The following is a 17,655-nucleotide window of genomic DNA, read 5'->3' as shown; positions in this document are numbered from 1 at the left end:
GGTTTACTACCACCCAGGACAGCAAGCTCACCTCAAAAGCCAGCAGCCACACAGGGGAGAGCCCCAGTGGGAGCAAAGCAGGAATGGAAGACAAAGGCTACTTCCAAGGGTTGCTGGAGGCAATGACTCAAGAAATAAAGCGAGAAATTTATCAGAAATTGAAAGAGCACAAGGATGAACTATCCAAAGAGATACAGGGTATCAAACAAGAGATGCATGCAAAAATAGAAGCTGCACAAACCTCAATAAGAAGTGAGATAAACGCCAAATTAGAGGTAATGCATACCTCATTGAGAGGTGAGATCAGTACTCTGAGAACCAACATTGAATCCATAAAGGGATCCATTTCCTCCATGCAAACCACAATAGAAGCCACTGTCAACAGAGTGAATGAAATGGAAGGTCGAGTGTCAGATACAGAAGACAGAATACACCAACTGGACCAAAAAGTGACAGATATGGAAAAATTACTCAAATTAAACCAAAGGGATATTCAAGAGCAAGCAGATAATGCTAAAAAATTTAACCTTCGCATAATTGGAGTGGACGAAGGTGAGGAATTCCAGAGCAAGGGAATGCAACACCTATTTAACAAGATAATCAATGAAAATTTTCCCCACCTCAAAAACGACCATCTTAACTACATCACAAAAGCTTATCGAACACCCAACAAGCAAGACCCCAGGAGAAACACTTCTAGACACATTATAGTAAAAATGATAGATCTGAATAATAAGGAAACAATCCTGCATGCAGCAAAAATGAAGAAGGAGCTATACTACAATGGGAAAAAAATAAGAATTACTGCAGATCTCTCCACACAAACAATGAATGCAAGAAAAGCCTGGGAAAGCACCATACGAGCCCTGAGAGCCAATAACTGCCAACCCAGACTGATCTACCCGGCAAAGCTAGCATTCACATTTGATGGAGAACTGAAAACTTTTAATAGCAAAGAAAAACTAAATGAATACATAAACATTAAGCCAGCATTACAAAGAATTCTAAGAGGGGGGACACAACCTGAAGAAAGCAGCCAGGAACTGGGGCCTGCCCCAAACAGGCGTTACTCAAAGTCTAACTGAGCAAGCACAGGAGGAAAGGAAAAAAGAAAAACTTAGGAAAACGGAATGGCAGGGACAACAATGCATCTCTCTATACTTTCTCTTAATATAAATGGGCTGAATTCGCCAATTAAAAGAAAACGAACTGAGGACTGGATAAGAAAACAAGACCCATCCATCTGTTGCCTTCAGGAGACCCACCTCTCAGCCAAACATACAAACAAACTCAGAGTGAAGGGGTGGAAAAGGATCTACCAATCAAACGCCCCCAGTAAGAAAGCAGGTGTAGCTATCCTGATATCTGACAAAATAAACTTTTCATTAAAATCAGTACAGAAAGACAAGGACGGACACTACATATTAATAAAGGGAACAATCCAAGAGGAGGATATAACCATCATCAACTTATATGCCCCAAATATTGGTGCACCCAGATATGTCAAACAAATGCTCTCAAACTTACAGAATAAAATAGATCCCAATACGATAATACTAGGAGACTTTAACACACCACTCTCACCAAAGGACAGGTCTACCAACCAGAGGATTGGCAAAGAAGCTACCGAATTAAGAGAGGCCATACTTCAAGCGGAATTAACTGACATCTACCGAGTATTTCACCCTAAAACAACACAGTACACATTCTTCTCAGCAGCTCACGGAACTTTCTCCAAAATAGACCATATCATAGTTCATGCAAGGAACTTAAGCAAATACAAAGGGATCGACATAATCCCCTGTATCCTATCTGACCACAGTGGAATCAAGCTAGCTCTCAATAACAAAGCATACCGCAGAAATTTCTCCAATACATGGAAATTGAACAGCACACTCCTTAACAATGCCTGGATAACAGAAGAGATCAGAGAAGAAATAAAGCACTTCCTACAACTCAATGAAAATGAAAACACCTCACAAAGAAACTTGTGGGACACAGCAAAAGCAGTCCTGAGGGGCAAATTTATTGCCCTCAGTGCCCACATCAAGAGAATGGAGACAGACCAAGTAAATAACCTCATGTTGCAATTAAAACAGCTAGAAAAACAGGAAAAAATGGAACCTAAAGCTACTAGAAGAAGCCAGATAACCAAATTAAAAGCAGAGATTAACCAATTAGAAAATCAGAAAACCATAACCAAAATAAACCAAACAAAAAGCTGGTTCTTTGAAAAAATAAACAAAATTGATGGCCCATTGGCTAGATTAATTAAAAAAAGAAGAGAGGAAACCCATATTAATAGGATTAGGGATGCCACGGGAAACATCACCACACGTACCCAAGATATCCAAACAATTCTAACAGACTACTTTCAAAAGCTATACTCTCTAAAGGAAGAAAATCGGGCAGAAATGGATGCATTTTTAGAGAAATACAAGTTGCCCAAACTGAGCAAAGAAGAAGTTAACCAATTAAATAAGCCAATATCCTATAATGAGATACAGGAAGCTATCAAAAGTCTTCCAACAAAAAAAAGCCCAGGACCAGATGGATTCACAGCAGAATTCTATAAGACCTTTAAACAAGAACTAATACCCATACTCCTCAAGCTCTTCAGAGAAACAGAGAAGGAAGGAGCTATCCCAAACTCACACTCATCCCCAAACCAGGCAAAGACCCAACCAAAAAGGAGAATTACAGGCCAATCTCCTTGATGAACACAGATGCAAAGATCCTTAACAAGATTCTAGCTAACAGAATCCAGAAACACATAAAAAAAATAATTCACTATGACCAGGTAGGCTTCATCCCAGAGACACAGGGATGGTTTAACATACGTAAGTCAATAAATGTAATCCAACATATCAACAGAGCCAAGGTCAAGAATCACATGATTATCGCTACAGATGCAGAAAAGGCCTTTGACAAAATTCAACATTCATTCATGCTAAAAGCTCTGGAGAAAATAGGAATAGAAGGAACATTTCTAAAAACAATAAAAGCCATTTATGACAGACCAATAGCCAATATTATACTTAATGGGGAAAAGCTACAACCAATTCTCCTAAAATCAGGAACAAGGCAAGGATGCCCACTGTCTCCACTCCTCTTCAATATAGTCCTAGAACCCTTAGCCAGGGCAATAAGGCAAGAAAAAGATATTAAAGGGATCCTCATAGGAAAAGAAGAAGTTAAACTATCCCTTTTTGCAGACGACATGATACTATACCTCCACGATCCCAAAAACTCCATCCCCAAACTCTTAGAAATCATAAATCACTTTGGCAAAATAGCAGGATACAAAATAAACCCACAAAAATCAGTTGCCTTCCTATACACTGATAATGTACAGGAAGAGAGGGAAATAAAGGGAGCAACCCCATTCACAATAACCTCCCGAAAAATAAAATATTTAGGAATTAACCTAACCAAAGATGTAAAAGAACTATTTAATGAGAACTATAAAAAGTTAAAGAAAGAAATTGCAGAAGACACTAGGAAATGGAAAGACCTCCCATGCTCCTGGATAGGCCGACTTAATATAGTAAAGATGGTAATACTTCCAAAACTAATATACAAATTCAACGCAATTCCTATTAAAATCCCAATGACGTACATCACTGAAATACAGAAAACAGTCCAAAAATTCATATGGAACAACAAAAGACCTAGAATAGCCAAAACAATTCTAGGGGATAAAGACAATATGGGAGGGCTATCCATGCCGAACTTCAAACTCTACTACAGAGCTATAATAACAAAGACAGCATGGTACTGGCACAAAAACAGACCCGAAGACCAATGGAACAGAATAGAAGATCCAGAAATAAATCCACAGGCCTACAGCCAGCTGATATTCGACAAAGGAGCCAAAGACATACAATGGAAGAAACACAGCCTCTTCAACCGCTGGTGCTGGGAAAACTGGGCAGCCACATGCAGAAAACTAAAAGTGGACCCCAGCCTATCACCATGCACCAACATCAACTCAAAATGGATTAAAGACCTTAACATTAAACCTGAATCTCTGAAACTACTGCAGGACAGAGTAGGAGAGACACTTGAACTAATAGGCACAGGAAGGAACTTCCTGAACAGAGTCCCAGGGTCACAACAAATTGGAGAGAGACTCGACAAATGGGACTACCTTAAAATAAAAAGCTTCTGCACAGATAAAGCTATCGCAACCAAGCTAGAAAGACAACCAACTAATTGGGAAAAAATATTTACCAGCAATATATCAGACAAGGGGTTAACATCCTGTATATACAGGGAACTCAAGAAACTAATCCCTCCCAAACCCAACACACCAATTACTAAATGGGCAAGGGAACTAAAGAGGGACTTCTCAAATGAAGAAATAAAAATGGCAAAGAAACACATGAGGAAATGTTCATCATCCCTGGTGGTGAAGGAAATGCAAATAAAGACAACCCTGAGATACCACCTTACCCCAGTCAGAATGTCCCACATCCACAAATCAGCCAACGACAAATGCTGGAGGGGATGTGGAGAACGAGGAACGCTATTACACTGCTGGTGGGAATGTACACTCATACAACCACTTTGGAAAGCAGTCTGGAGGGTCCTTAGAAAGCTAAAGATTGACCTCCCTTACGACCCAGTCATACCACTTCTAGGCATCTACCCTGAACAACAGGAACCAATATACAAGGACACGTGCACCTCCATGTTTATTGCAGCACTGTTCGCAATAGCTAGGATATGGAAACAACCTAGATGCCCCACCACAGATGAATGGATCCAAAAATTGTGGTATCTATACACAATGGAATATTATGCAGCCATTAGAAATGACAAAATAATGGCATTTGCAGGGAAATGGATGGAGCTAGAAGGAATCATGTTGAGCGAGGTAAGCCAAGAACGAAGAGACAAACAGTACATGGTCTCCCTGATAAGTGGATGATGAATCCAAAATGTTAGGTGATATGACAAAACTAACAGGACTTAAGAAACAAAGAACTCCCACTCATCTGGTTGAACCACTACTAAATATCCCCATGCTGCTGATCACATATATGGTATATAACATATGAGCACCGTTATATATTACAGACTGTGATAGACAATTTGCTCCAGGAAAGTTAGAATGAACTTGTGACTTTAAATGAGCATCATTATTCCACAATACTGTGAATTTCCGGAAATTAAGTAATCACTTAATCACGATCAAAAAAAAAAAAAAAAAAAAAAGAACCTTGGGGAAGGGAGGAAGGGAGGGGATGGGAATAAACCTACCCCTTACCTAAAAAAAAAAAAAAAAAAAAAAACAAAAAAGTAGTTGACTTTAGGACTATAGCAAGTAAGCTAACAAGATGCCCTTGAACACTGTAAAGTGCCAAAAAGGGGGAAAAAATGCTAAAGAAATAAAAGAGCCGGGTGCCAGTGTCTCACACCTGTAATCCTAGCTACTCAGGAGGCTGAGATCTGAAGCTCACAGTTCAAAGCCAGCAGGGGCAAGAAAGTCTGTGAAACTCTTACCTCCAATAAACCACCAGAAAACTGGAAGTGGCGCTATAGCTCAAGAGGTAGAGCACTCGCCTTGAGCTGAAGAGCTGAGAGACAGTGCTCAGGTCCAGAGTTCAAGCCCCATGACTGACCAAAAAATAAATAAAGAAATAAAAGAAATAAAAGAATAGGACCAAGCTGTAAGAGCTTAACAGCCAAAGTTAGAACAATTTGGATGCCAAAGAAAACACAAAAAATAAATATCCCAAGTACATACTATTAACAAATAAATAACTGAACAAATAATGGAAGAGAAAAAATAATTCTCTTACTGAAGAATGCAGATTAATAATTGTAGAAGGAAGAGAGGAAAAAATCGTCATTAAAGAAGTTATTACCAATGAATGCTAAAACTGATGGGACAATGTTTAAGAAGCAGCAAGATATTTGGATATTTTCAAAGTATCTATCCAAAACATTTTGTTATTTACAAAGTAGAAAATGTAACTTTAGAGTGAAGAAGACTGGCAGATATCACATTAACCAAAGAATCACGATTATTCTGACATCAGGTATCCTCTAATATGCAGAAGGACATATCACTTCTTCCTCACTATTTTTGCCAAAAATGTAGCACCTCCAACTGTCAGAAAATACCACTGAGGGAAATTATATAAAATATCTGACAACTGCTCTTCAAAAGTGTCAAAAACAAGACAAAAAAGACAAGAAATGACTAAGGAAGCTTTACAAATTTGAGATTACTACATACAATATGGAATTCTGGGTTGGATCCTAGAACACAAAAGGACACAGTGGGGAAAATGATCAAATCTGAATAAAGAATAGAATTTACTCAGGAATTACCAGGATTACCTGGTCACCAGTATTGTACTAACATTAACTCCTAGGTTTTGATCTTAACTTTCCCCTCTCCACTTTTTGATGGTCCTGGGAATGAAATGCAAGACTGTAAATCCCAGACAAGTAGTCGACAACTGAGCTACATCTCCAATTCTTTTGGTTAACTGTGGTATAGTTATATAAAATGTTAACATTAGAGGAAGTTGATAAACGTATAAAATGAAATATTCTATGCTATTTTTGTATGTCTTGTATAAATCTAAAAGTCTTTGAAAACAAAGTTTAAATCATTAAAGATGAAGAATATGGTAATACCATACTGCTTTTTTACAGTGTCATTTACCTAAACTTTGTATATTGGTTTTTAAGGTATAATTATACCTTAAATTATATTAAAGCTTTAAGTTATATTAAAACTTCAGTTTCAACAGTAAACACTATTCTCATTGCTTACTATGCTAGAAAAATAATTTAAATAAAATACCTACCTTCCAACCACTGCCAGCCTCTCTATAGTATGGGAAGTTATCACAAATCCACTGGTAAATTTCACTTAAAGTCATTTTCTTTTTGGGTGAGCTATTAATTGCAAATGTAATGAGGCTGGCATAACTGTATGGAGGTTTCCCATCTTTGTGTTGCTGTACTTCTTCCTGGTCCAGGGTCGTATTTGGGTCAAGAAGTGCATTCTTCTTAGAAATTCCTGTTCCATGTGCATTTTGTGTAGCATCAGATTTTTGGATGGCTGCTCTCATGGTAAGCTGTGGTAACCAGTCCATGGATGTTAGGCTGCTCTCCAGTTCAGATGTCATCCTGAAGGTAAATAGACTCCTTAGTCAATATCAAGGAAAGAACCCCTGCTTCTCAAAATAATCCAATATTCACAAATCTAGGAGTTCCAAAGTGAGGGAAAGCCTGAGTTAAATCTGGAGGAAAAAGATTGAGTATGTTAATGACCAAACCAAATATTTAAGGGATCAACATTTCCGATCTTTTTTCTTATTTTTTTCCTCTCTAAAATATAACAAACTTCTTTTAAAGTGTTCAAAATATAGAACAATATGTACACAGAAACTGCTGTTGATATCAGTCTTTTTAAAAAGCAATACCTGCCACTTTAACAAGGTATAGTATCTTGGTATGAAAACTCAACCTGCAGTTCAGCTTACTCATCAAAACCTAAACCCTTAAAATTTGAAACTGTACTTAATTTAATTTACACACATTTTAGGGAAGTTTTACAAACAAAGTACTATCAAAAATAAGGTGAAGGCAAAAACGAAAATAGTAAGATGAAGGCAAGAGCTTGTATGTATTGAAAAATACATACAAGAATTTGCATGCAAAGGAAAAACTGAGCAGGTAAGAGATAGGTAGAGTAAAGCAGGATTAACAAGAACAGCAGGAAATAAACTAGCTGGGAAAGCTGACCAGAAAGAGGAATGCAAAGACAAGGACAGTGACAAGCAAAACCAAAGGAGCCTAAGCAGTACCAGGCAGTTATTTTTCATAAACAAGCCAAGGAAGCAGCTTATAAAAACTTAAAGAGTACAATCTATAAGACTAAAAGAAAAGTAACTTTAAAAGCTCAGGCCTAGGCAAATGTCCAATGAGTTACCTAATGTATTTATCTCTAAGGTAAAAAAGATCCAGGCCATTACCACTCAAAAAAAAAAAAAAAAAAAAAAAAAAGAAAGACAAAACTTTCCAAGCTAACACACATTCTAGAAAAGCAAAGATCCTGGTCTAAGAATTAAAGTGAGAATGTAGAATGTAGAAAGGAAGCCTGACACATAACAGTGAAATTATTAACGTTAAGGCAGAGAATACAAACCCTGCTACTCAGGGATCAAAAAAGAAATGGTGGCCTCATGCTGGCAGCTCATGGCTATTATCCTAGCTACTCAGGAAGCTGAGATCTAAGGATCGCAGTTTAAAGCCAGCCCGAGCAGGAAAGTCTGTGAGACTCTTATCTCCAATTAACTACCAGAAAACCAGAAGTGAGACTGTGGCTCAAAGTGATAGAGCAGAAAAGCTCAGAGGCAGTGCCTAGGCCCTGAATTCAAGCCCAAGACCAACAGAAAGAAAAGAGAGAGAGAGAGACAAAGAGAGAAAGGGGGGAGGGAGGGGGGAGGGCAGGAGGAAGGAAGGAAATAGTGACCCTAATGATCAAGTAGAAAAAAAAAAGGGGGGGGGACTTTAGAGACATCAAAATAAAGGGAAAAAAAGGCTACTGGGGAGGCAGAAAGATCAGTCCAGGCCAGCCCAGGCAAAAACAGAGACATTATCTAAAAAATAATTAAAGCAATAGGGTAAATGAATGGTTCAAGCCTAGTAGGCATAAGGCCCTGGTACCAACAAAATGAGAGCCAAGAAAAGGAAGAAGAAAGAAGAAAGGAAAAGGAAAAGGAGGAGGAAGAGGAGGAGAAGGAAGAGGAGGAGGAGGAGGAGGAGGAGGAGGAGGAGGAGGAGGAGGAGGAGGAGGAGGAGGAGGAGGAGGAGGAGGAGGAAGAGGAGGCAGAAAAGGAAAAGGAAAAGAATTTAGAGTACCTCAGTCATAAGACTGGTGTAGGGAATTGGTGGTACAGCACTAGAAAAAGGTTCCTCTAGCCAGGCGCCGGTAGTTCACACCTGTAATCCTAGCTACTCAGGAGACTGAGATCTGAGGATCACAGTTCAAAACCAGCCCGGGCAGGGAAGTCCATGAGACTCTTATCTCCAATTAACTACCAGAAAAACGAAGTGGCGCTGTGGCTCAAGTGGTAGAAGATTCAACTTGAGCTGAAGAGCTCAGTGTTAGCACCCAGGCCCAGACTTCAAACCCCATTACCAACAATAAAAACAAAAAAGAAAAGAAAGAGGTTCCTCCAAAGTTTTCAAAGACAATCTGTGTGATAATTAGGTCATTGTTGTGCTTCTAATCATCAATTCTCTAGAGCAAAATTTTAAGTATAAAAATATGGCTCAATTTTAAACTCTGAAACAATGGAGTTTCACTTTGTTCACAATTTATTAAACTTTACATATTCTTGGTAGTGAAGCAGAAAGTGCCTCCAAAGTTGCTACTTGGGTTGTGGCTGCCTGCAGTGGTTTCCCATTAAGCAGGAAAACAAAAGATCACCATTAGATTTGGTCAGATCACCAGTAACTTTAGAAAGAAGTTTATTCGTGGAATGGTGATGACAGAAGTCCACTTGTATAAGGGAACAGATGGTGGCAAATTTAAAAACAGCATCGGAGGCTCTGATGAATCTGATTATGGAAATCTGGTTAAGAAATGTCAAGCCCTCATTACCTCACCTCATTCCAAAAGCTTCCTAGCTGGCCTCCTGGACACTTGATTTCTTACTATGCCTCCCTCCCTGCTAATCACCTCAAGTCCATGTATAGTACAAGAGAAATCTCTCATGTCATTCCAAAACTTTCAGTGTCTCCTTTCTTCTAGCATACTAAATCTAAACTCATTTTCCAATGCTTTGGCTTTTACTAATCTTTTATTCTTCTCTAAATTCCTAGGACAACTATAATATGGTATTTAATATATTGCTTCCTATGCAAAATGACTAATCTTTTATTCTTCTCTAAATTCCTAGGACAACTATAATATGGTATTTAATATATTGCTTCCTATGCAAAATGACATCATATGTCTAAGTTTTCCACCTTTTCCCCTTCCAATTCCTCCCAACACACACACACACACACACACACACACACACACACACACACACACACACACACACACACACACACACACACACACACACACACACACACACACACACACACACACACACACAGCATAGTGACCATGCTAGTATTCCTGCTGCTACTTAATATCATCAAGGATACAAATTATATGAAAAATAACAGCAATTCTATAAGGAATAGGGCTTTGTATGCTGGAATGCCCTTTCCTCCTTATTCTGAGTAGCTTCTGTTTTTCCTTCAAAATTCAAACCAAACAACTTCCCCTGCCACCCAAACCCTGATCAACCCCTTCCCTCTTTCCATCCTCTATCATCTGAGATCCTGCTCCTCTAGAAGGTATAAATACCAGTCACAGGATTTATGTATATATATATATTCTCTTTATCATGAGACTCTTAGCTCCTTAAAAGAAGGAAATTTCTTAACTAAAGTAAGAACTATCCAATGAAGATATAGATACATTCCTCCCCAAATGAGTAGCACCTCTTTTAAGCCAAAACACTTGTTAGTAGGGAAAAAAAAAAAAAAACTTTTTAAAAACTAAAAGGAGCAAGTAAAAGAAAAGAATCAATACCATAGGGAAGGATACTCAGAGAATCAAAGTCCTTTATAAGTTGGGGAAAAAAAACAAACTATGACTCAGAACAGACTGACAGGTAGCATTACACAAGAGTAGAAACAGTTCTACTAGAATAGCAAAGAAAAATAAGAAGATGAAAACAAAGATAAAAAGAATGGTACCTGTATGATGTTCTTAAATCTATGATGGGATCTATTTTACTTAAAAGGATCATCAGTATATAACAATTCAAAACTAAGTCATGAAAGTGAGGTGCTCTTTATGAAACACTTTATGAAACACTCTCCATAATACAATCCCATATATGCTTTTTTGCAACTTTATCTCATTGCTTTGCACTCCCTCAGCAACCTCCCTAATTCCCAAGAAGTAGAAAAGGCTTACTTGGAAAGTTTTCAAGTTCCAACCAGGAAGGGGAATAGCAGAGATTTCTAACTGAGTAGACACCAAAGAAAATAAAAGGAGTAAGACTAGTGAAGGTAATGACATTGTGACCCAAATATTACTAAATCCTCCCACTCCATTCTTGATACTTGGCACTTCATCTACAGACTTGGCAACATATGAAAAATTGAGCAACTGAGAACTCAAAAGAAATCTTTGTAATTACCACAGTAGTGATTTTTGTAAACTTCTGATCATATCCATCACTAGTAGTCAAATATATACTACCACTATTATAGCATCTCAGCACCCCAGACCACTAGAAATAGCTAGAGCAGTGACCACTACCTGTCATCTAGTATCTAGTCTTAACTTGGTTTACAGGGTTTTGAACTACAAGACACCATCCTGGAATCTGAGAAGCAATACCCAGAGAGCTTGGGTTTTCACTTAGCTATAGACAACAGATGAAACCCTAGGTTGCCTCCCTTGAGAATGGGGGACTGAAAATTTCAAGAAGCGTACATGTGGGTATTTAGATAGCTAAAGAAGCAGACTGAGGTAGAAACAAAAAAAAAAAATCTACCATAGAATGATTTTGTGTTTTGTTACCACATGATAATTATAACATATCTATTGCTCTTCTCTAGATTTACAGGTCTAGATTTATTTAATTTTGTTTTGGGAAAAAAGCTTGCAGTTGCCAGGACAAAGCCAGACCAAATGAGTTTGTGGGCCTTAAGCCCAAGGGCCAAAGGTTTCCCACTTCTGTACTGTGAGTGTAATCGTAGAAATCTAACATTCTGAACAAGGGAGGAAATAGACTCTTCTGAGGGTTTTTCTTACTTTTTTGGTACAATTCATGTTAAAGTTTATGTTAAAAGTTCACTCCACTCTGAACTTAAAAATAGGAATGGGTTAATCTAGAATCCTAAAGTCTAAGACAAGCAGACATATTAACAAATTAAAATGTGTTCACTGGAGCGCTTATTTTATACACACAATGAGGTAGTTGGTATTATTAAACAATGTCATCAGGTTCAGCAAGAATAGGATATATTGTGTATGCTGGACCTTTGAAATATTTCACTGCTAGGGATATAAAATGGAGTATAAAGTAAAATAAAGCTTTTCTTAAATGTTCTAAGCAAAGGCTTTTTAGTTTTACATCAGATTGACATGTAAGTGTACATATTCATAGTAAACCAGAGCTCCACTTCTGCATTTTTTTGGAGAGGGTAGTTTACTGGAGGTAAGGTTCTCATAGACTTTCCTGCTCAGGCTGACTTCAAACCACAATCCTCTGATCTCAGCCTCCTGAGCATGAGCCACAGTCACCCAGCTCATAGGTCATTTTGTTTAAAGTATGTGGGCTCAAGTGGTAGAGTACTTGTCTACCAAGCAGAAGGCTCTGAGTTCAAACCCCTGAACCACAAAAAGAAAACAAGGAAAGATTCTCCAAGAGCATGAGCACTAGATTAGAGACTTATATATGAATCCTAATTTCACTTCGGTTTCCATTCCCTTACCTTCTTCACTTACACATTATATTGTCCACTCCCACTCAAATATGTGCTTACAAATTCCCACCTGCCTACCCATTCTTATTCCCAGCAGTATGTCCTCTTTTCGATCAGCTCATAAGACTTCCTGTCAGGGGCTAGCCAATTTGTAAATACATGGACAGTATATATAAATATATATACAGAAGTATATATGAGAGAAAAGCAAAGGAATATTTTTTTTGGGGGGAAGGGGGTCGGTCATGGGGCCTGAACTCTGGGCCTGGGCACTGTCCCTCAGCTCTTCAGCTCAAGGCTAGCGCTCTACCACTGAGCCACCTTCCCAGCCCATGAATGTTTATTAATAGATTTAAGTTTCTTACTGTCAGAGCTCTGGCTCTATTCCTATGTAGATGCTATGGCAATCTTCTAATTTGAGGAAGACTCTATAGAAAAGTAGACTAAAATTTAATGTGGTTTTAAATCCCTTCCCCCCAAAAAGAAAGTAAATTTCTTCCCTTCCTTATCGCAAATCAATACTGGTTTCCATTTAGAAAACCAATGACAGACAATATTTTCTACATGTAAATGTATGTGAGAATGGGAATTCTCTGCTTGAGATAAGCCACACGAAATATTACAGAAATGAAAAACATATATATGAATACTAAGTACCATGACTCTGATGCTATTACACTACTCAGTTTATGAATTAAGTAGTACATTTATAGATAAAGCCACCAAAAAAATTGAATCTTTAGTATTTCACACATGAAGCCAGGTACTGGTGGCTCATGCCTGTAATCCTAGCTACTCAGGAGACTGAGATATGAGGATCATGGTTCAAAGCCAGCCCGGGCAGCAAAATCCATGAGACTCTTATCTCCAATAAACCACCACAATACCAGAAGTGGCTCTGTGGCTCAAGTGGTAGAGCACTAGCCTTGAGCTGCCAAAAAAAAAAAAAAAATTACACACAGGAATTATAGTAAAAAGTAAATTATAAAGTAACTCATGATATCTTTTATCACCCATTCTAGTTCTATATTTTATCAACAACAAAAAAAATGTTATTCAGCAAAAATGTTAAACATGTATTATTCCTAACCCAATGTCATATGCAGGCATAATTTAAACATGCTCGTAGAAAAGGATTTAAAATTTTAGTCAGTGACCTTAAGATATTATTTCATTAGCATATCCCACAACTAAAATATCTTTTTTTTTTTTTGGTAGGTTATGGGGCTTGAACTCTGGGCCAGGCGCTGTCCCTCAGCATTTCAGCCTAAGTCGAGTGCTCTACCATGTAAGCCACAACACCCCTTCCAGTTTTCTGATGGTTAACTGAAGATAACAGTCTCATGGACTTTCTTGCCCAAGCTAGCTTTGAACCATGACCCTCAGATCTCAGCCTCCTGAGTAGCTAAGATTACAGACATGAGTCACCGATGCCCAGCCTAAAGTATCTTTTAAGAAAATCTAGTTACTAGAAGATCAAAGTCTACAAAACATCCTGATATAACCAATATTTAAATCAAATTTTAAATATAATGAAAATAAAGTAAAATGACACCTCCCATCATACTAAGCAGAAATCATCTTTAAGTCAAATTAGTTCTAGAATAGTTTTGGGATCGAAAAATTTATAACAGTATTGTTGTTTTTTTAATTCCTTTCAGAGCTATCTAGTGTTTTTTGTTTATAGGAAAGTAGAAAATCAAATTATTTTTCTATCTCCATTATAGGATGAAAAATCCATTGATATAAAGAAATCCTGTAAGGGCATAAAGTTTTTCTACTTCAGAAGTTTTTCTACTGCAGAAGAATTTTTCACCTATTGAGAACTTAAGTACATAAAAACTAAAAAGGCAACTTCACTGTTCATTTTTCTCTTGTGGCATTCCACAAAGCTAGAATGAAGCCTAAGGACTCTTTGACTTCACATTCATGACTCTAGCCATTTTCTAACATCTCCCTCCCCCCCAACACACACACAAAAACACACACATATATCCCCCTTACTCCCACAGCAATAAAGTTCTGACCCACACATGAACCACCTCAGTGTTTCTCTAACATACAATAATCTCCTGCTTTGGCATTTTCTGGGTTCCTTCTGCCTATAATTCTTATCTCCACATTGTATCACTTCTTCAGTCTTCCATTCAAATGTTACCTTTTCAGTGAAGCTTTCCATGGCTACCCTATTTAAAATAGTATTTACACCTATATTTGTTATCCAATTTTACCTCAGTGTTTCTCTAACATACAATAATCTCCTGCTTTGGCATTTTCTGGGTTCCTTCTGCCTATAATTCTTATCTCCACATTGTATCACTTCTTCAGTTTTCCATTCAAATGTCACCTTTTCAGTGAAGCTTTCCATGGCTACCCTATTTAAAATAGTATTTACACCTATATTTGTTATCCAATTTTAATTTCTTCTTAGCCCTATCACTATCACAAACAAGTAGTTTCACTAATTTTGTTAAGTGTTCCCCCCACCAAAATGTATACCCCATTATTATAAAATTTTTACCTGTTACATTAGAACAGTACCTGACAACATATTAGGTGATCAATGTGCTAAACAAATAAATGATACAGTTGATTACCAATACCATAAGCAGCTAGTAGGTACTGCCAACAACACTTCCTACTCTAATCTGAAAGATTTCACTTAATAGATTAAGTTCAGGTTGTTTTTCAAATTGTGCTCTTGGAACCATAACAGTCCCTAAAGGCCAATCATTATAAAGAGAAATTGGAAATCCAAGAAATAAGAAAAATTCCATATTTATCTGTTTCATCCATTTGATTTCATGTAAGATTTGATTTCTCAAATTTCAGAAGTCTGAATGTAATAACTTAATTCTTACTTCTACATGTTCCTTTTTTATTGTAAATAATTCAGATATTACATTTACACATAATTCTTGCAGAACAAGTTAAAATTAATTACTTTAGTGTTACTTAATATTATGCTTCAAAATCAACCAATATCTATTCTTTTCTCATTGATAGATAGAAAGCTGATTACCTCTTTAGGAAAAGACACTGTGTAAAATTATGTTATTTAATATATAATATTATCACACCACTAAATTTACTTTCAATAAATGGAAATTAAGAGCAAAAATATCTTTCTACTACAATTAATTTACACTACTTCACAAAACCAATTCCAATGTATTTTTCACAGAAGACTGACTTACTATACTTTATGGAGGGAGAGGCATAAAACTGACACTTATTGTATAATAAACTATTTAACTTCATCAACAGTACTCTATTCTGGACCTTGTAATGAAATTAACTGTAGAATAACTTGACTAGTCCAACATTTATTATTAACTTACATTAGTTATAGGGGGGAATCATTATCACTTTTCCACATATATAACCAATGTATTCCCAACAATATCGCCCCCTCTATCACCCTCTTCCTCTCTTCCCCCACTTCCCAAAACAGGTTTCCCTGTTCTGTTTTCATAGCTGCAAAAAATCTATTTCAACCATATTCAATCTCTTTCATTATCCTTATTAGCCCAATCCCCTCCTCATAAATAACCTCCCAGTCTATTTCTCTTTCCTCAGCATGACACTTTAAATATTAGTCCAATATTTTTTTTTAAAAAAAGAAAGAAAAAAGGTCACTAACCTTAATGAAGTTACAGATGGACAAGCTTGTCCATACAAACCCATCTGGCCACAAAGAGAATCTAAAAAGTGAAGAAAAATTAGTAATTAGACACTCTGAAGTAAATTAAACTATAAATTACATTACAGTTTTTATTAAAATGCTTCTCTAAACACTCTTTAGCCACTTAACCTATTCTTCTCCAAAAAGGTAGCTTGAAAAGTTGTTAGAACTAACTTAACAAAAGACCTGAACATCAAGAATTTAGTCTCATTTTCTTCTCTCTCCAACAAGGATTCTAGAAGCCTGTGATATGGATTTACTTGCTCTGCTAACACAAACATACTCTCGAGTAGGCTGTCTTAGGGGCAGGTGGAAACAAGGGGCTGTTGACAGTCAACTCATTTGGCATTTAAAAGTCATATTCTACAATATCAGTTCTATCAGAAGCAAAGGGGAAATAAGAATATAGCTCAGTGTAAGAATTAGGAATAACAGCCAGACACTGGTAGCTCATGTCTGTAATCCCAACTACCCAACAGACTGAGATCTGAAATCATGGTTCAAAGCTAGCCCTTTCAGTAAAGTCTATGAAAGTCATAGGCAACTGTTTACTAAAAAGACAAAAATAATGCTGTGGCACAAAGTCATAGAGCACTAACTAGCCTTGAGCACATATGTCCTCGGACAGTGCCCAGACCCTGAGTTCAAGCTCCAGGACCAGCACAAAAAATAAAAAATAGGGGCTGGGAAGGTGGCTCAGGGGTAGAGCACTTGCCTTGCATGCATGAGGTCCTGGGTTCAATTCCTCAGCACTACATAAGCAAAAAGAAAAAAGCCAGAAGTGGCGCTGTTGCTCAAGTGGTATAGCGCTAACCTTGAGCTGAAGAGCTGAGGGACAGCACTCAGGCCCCACAACCGGACCAAAAAAAAAAGGGAGCAGCCTGTCTACACTGTGGACTTGCTTGTCTGATTTAAAATAAATAAATAAATAAATCAGGAATAAAAAGAAAATAAGACTAGCCTCAATTTGCATAAAGTGGAGAAAGTACAATTGAGTTAGGCAATCTATGCAGAGTAGCATAGATTAAGAATTCCAGAAAGAACAGAAATATTTTAAATTTTTCATTCTATTCCCATTGCCCTATTTTATCACTTGATACAAGTGATAGAAAGTTACTGCTTGCTTCTCCTCTGTTAAGAAAAGGAATTTCTACTGGGCACCAGTGGCTCACACCTGTAATCCTAGCTACTCAGGAGTCTGAGATCTGAATTCACAGTTCAAAGCCACCTGGGGCAGGAAGTCCATGAGAATCTTATCTCCAATTAACCACCAGAAAACCAGAAATGGTGCTGTGGCTTAAAGTAAGAGAGCACTTGCCTTGAGTAAAAAGGCTTAGGGAGAGCTCCAGACCCAATAATTTAAGCCCCATGACTGACCAAAAAAAAAAAAAAAAAAAGAAGGAGAAGGAGAAGAAGAAGAAGAAGAAGAAGACGAC

The 17,655-nt window shown here is 37.4% G+C and overlaps 1 protein-coding gene across 6 annotated transcripts in view; it reads right to left on the bottom strand.

Annotated features, from left to right (window-relative positions):
• Window positions 1-17,655, bottom strand: part of LOC138803463 (forkhead box protein J3) — a 108,097-nt gene that overhangs the window by 73,285 nt on the left and 17,157 nt on the right. For 5 of the 6 annotated variants that reach the window (XM_069987515.1, XM_069987512.1, XM_069987517.1 and 2 more), the window contains exons 2-3: window positions 16,178-16,238; window positions 6,828-7,152 (exon numbers count right to left, since the gene is read on the bottom strand). In XM_069987515.1, the coding sequence (XP_069843616.1) occupies window positions 6,828-7,152; window positions 16,178-16,221 (369 nt within the window). In that variant the 5' untranslated portion in view covers window positions 16,222-16,238. The remainder of the gene's footprint in view (window positions 1-6,827; window positions 7,153-16,177; window positions 16,239-17,655) is intronic. The other variant, XM_069987518.1, reaches the window with a different exon arrangement.

The sequence above is a fragment of the Dipodomys merriami genome, unplaced genomic scaffold (assembly GCF_024711535.1).
Source record: "Dipodomys merriami isolate MVZ:Mamm:240054 unplaced genomic scaffold, mDipMer1.0.p SCAF_34, whole genome shotgun sequence".
NCBI lineage: Eukaryota > Metazoa > Chordata > Mammalia > Rodentia > Heteromyidae > Dipodomys > Dipodomys merriami.
Note: the sequence above shows the minus strand (reverse complement) of the source record. Positions and strands in the feature narration are given on the sequence as shown.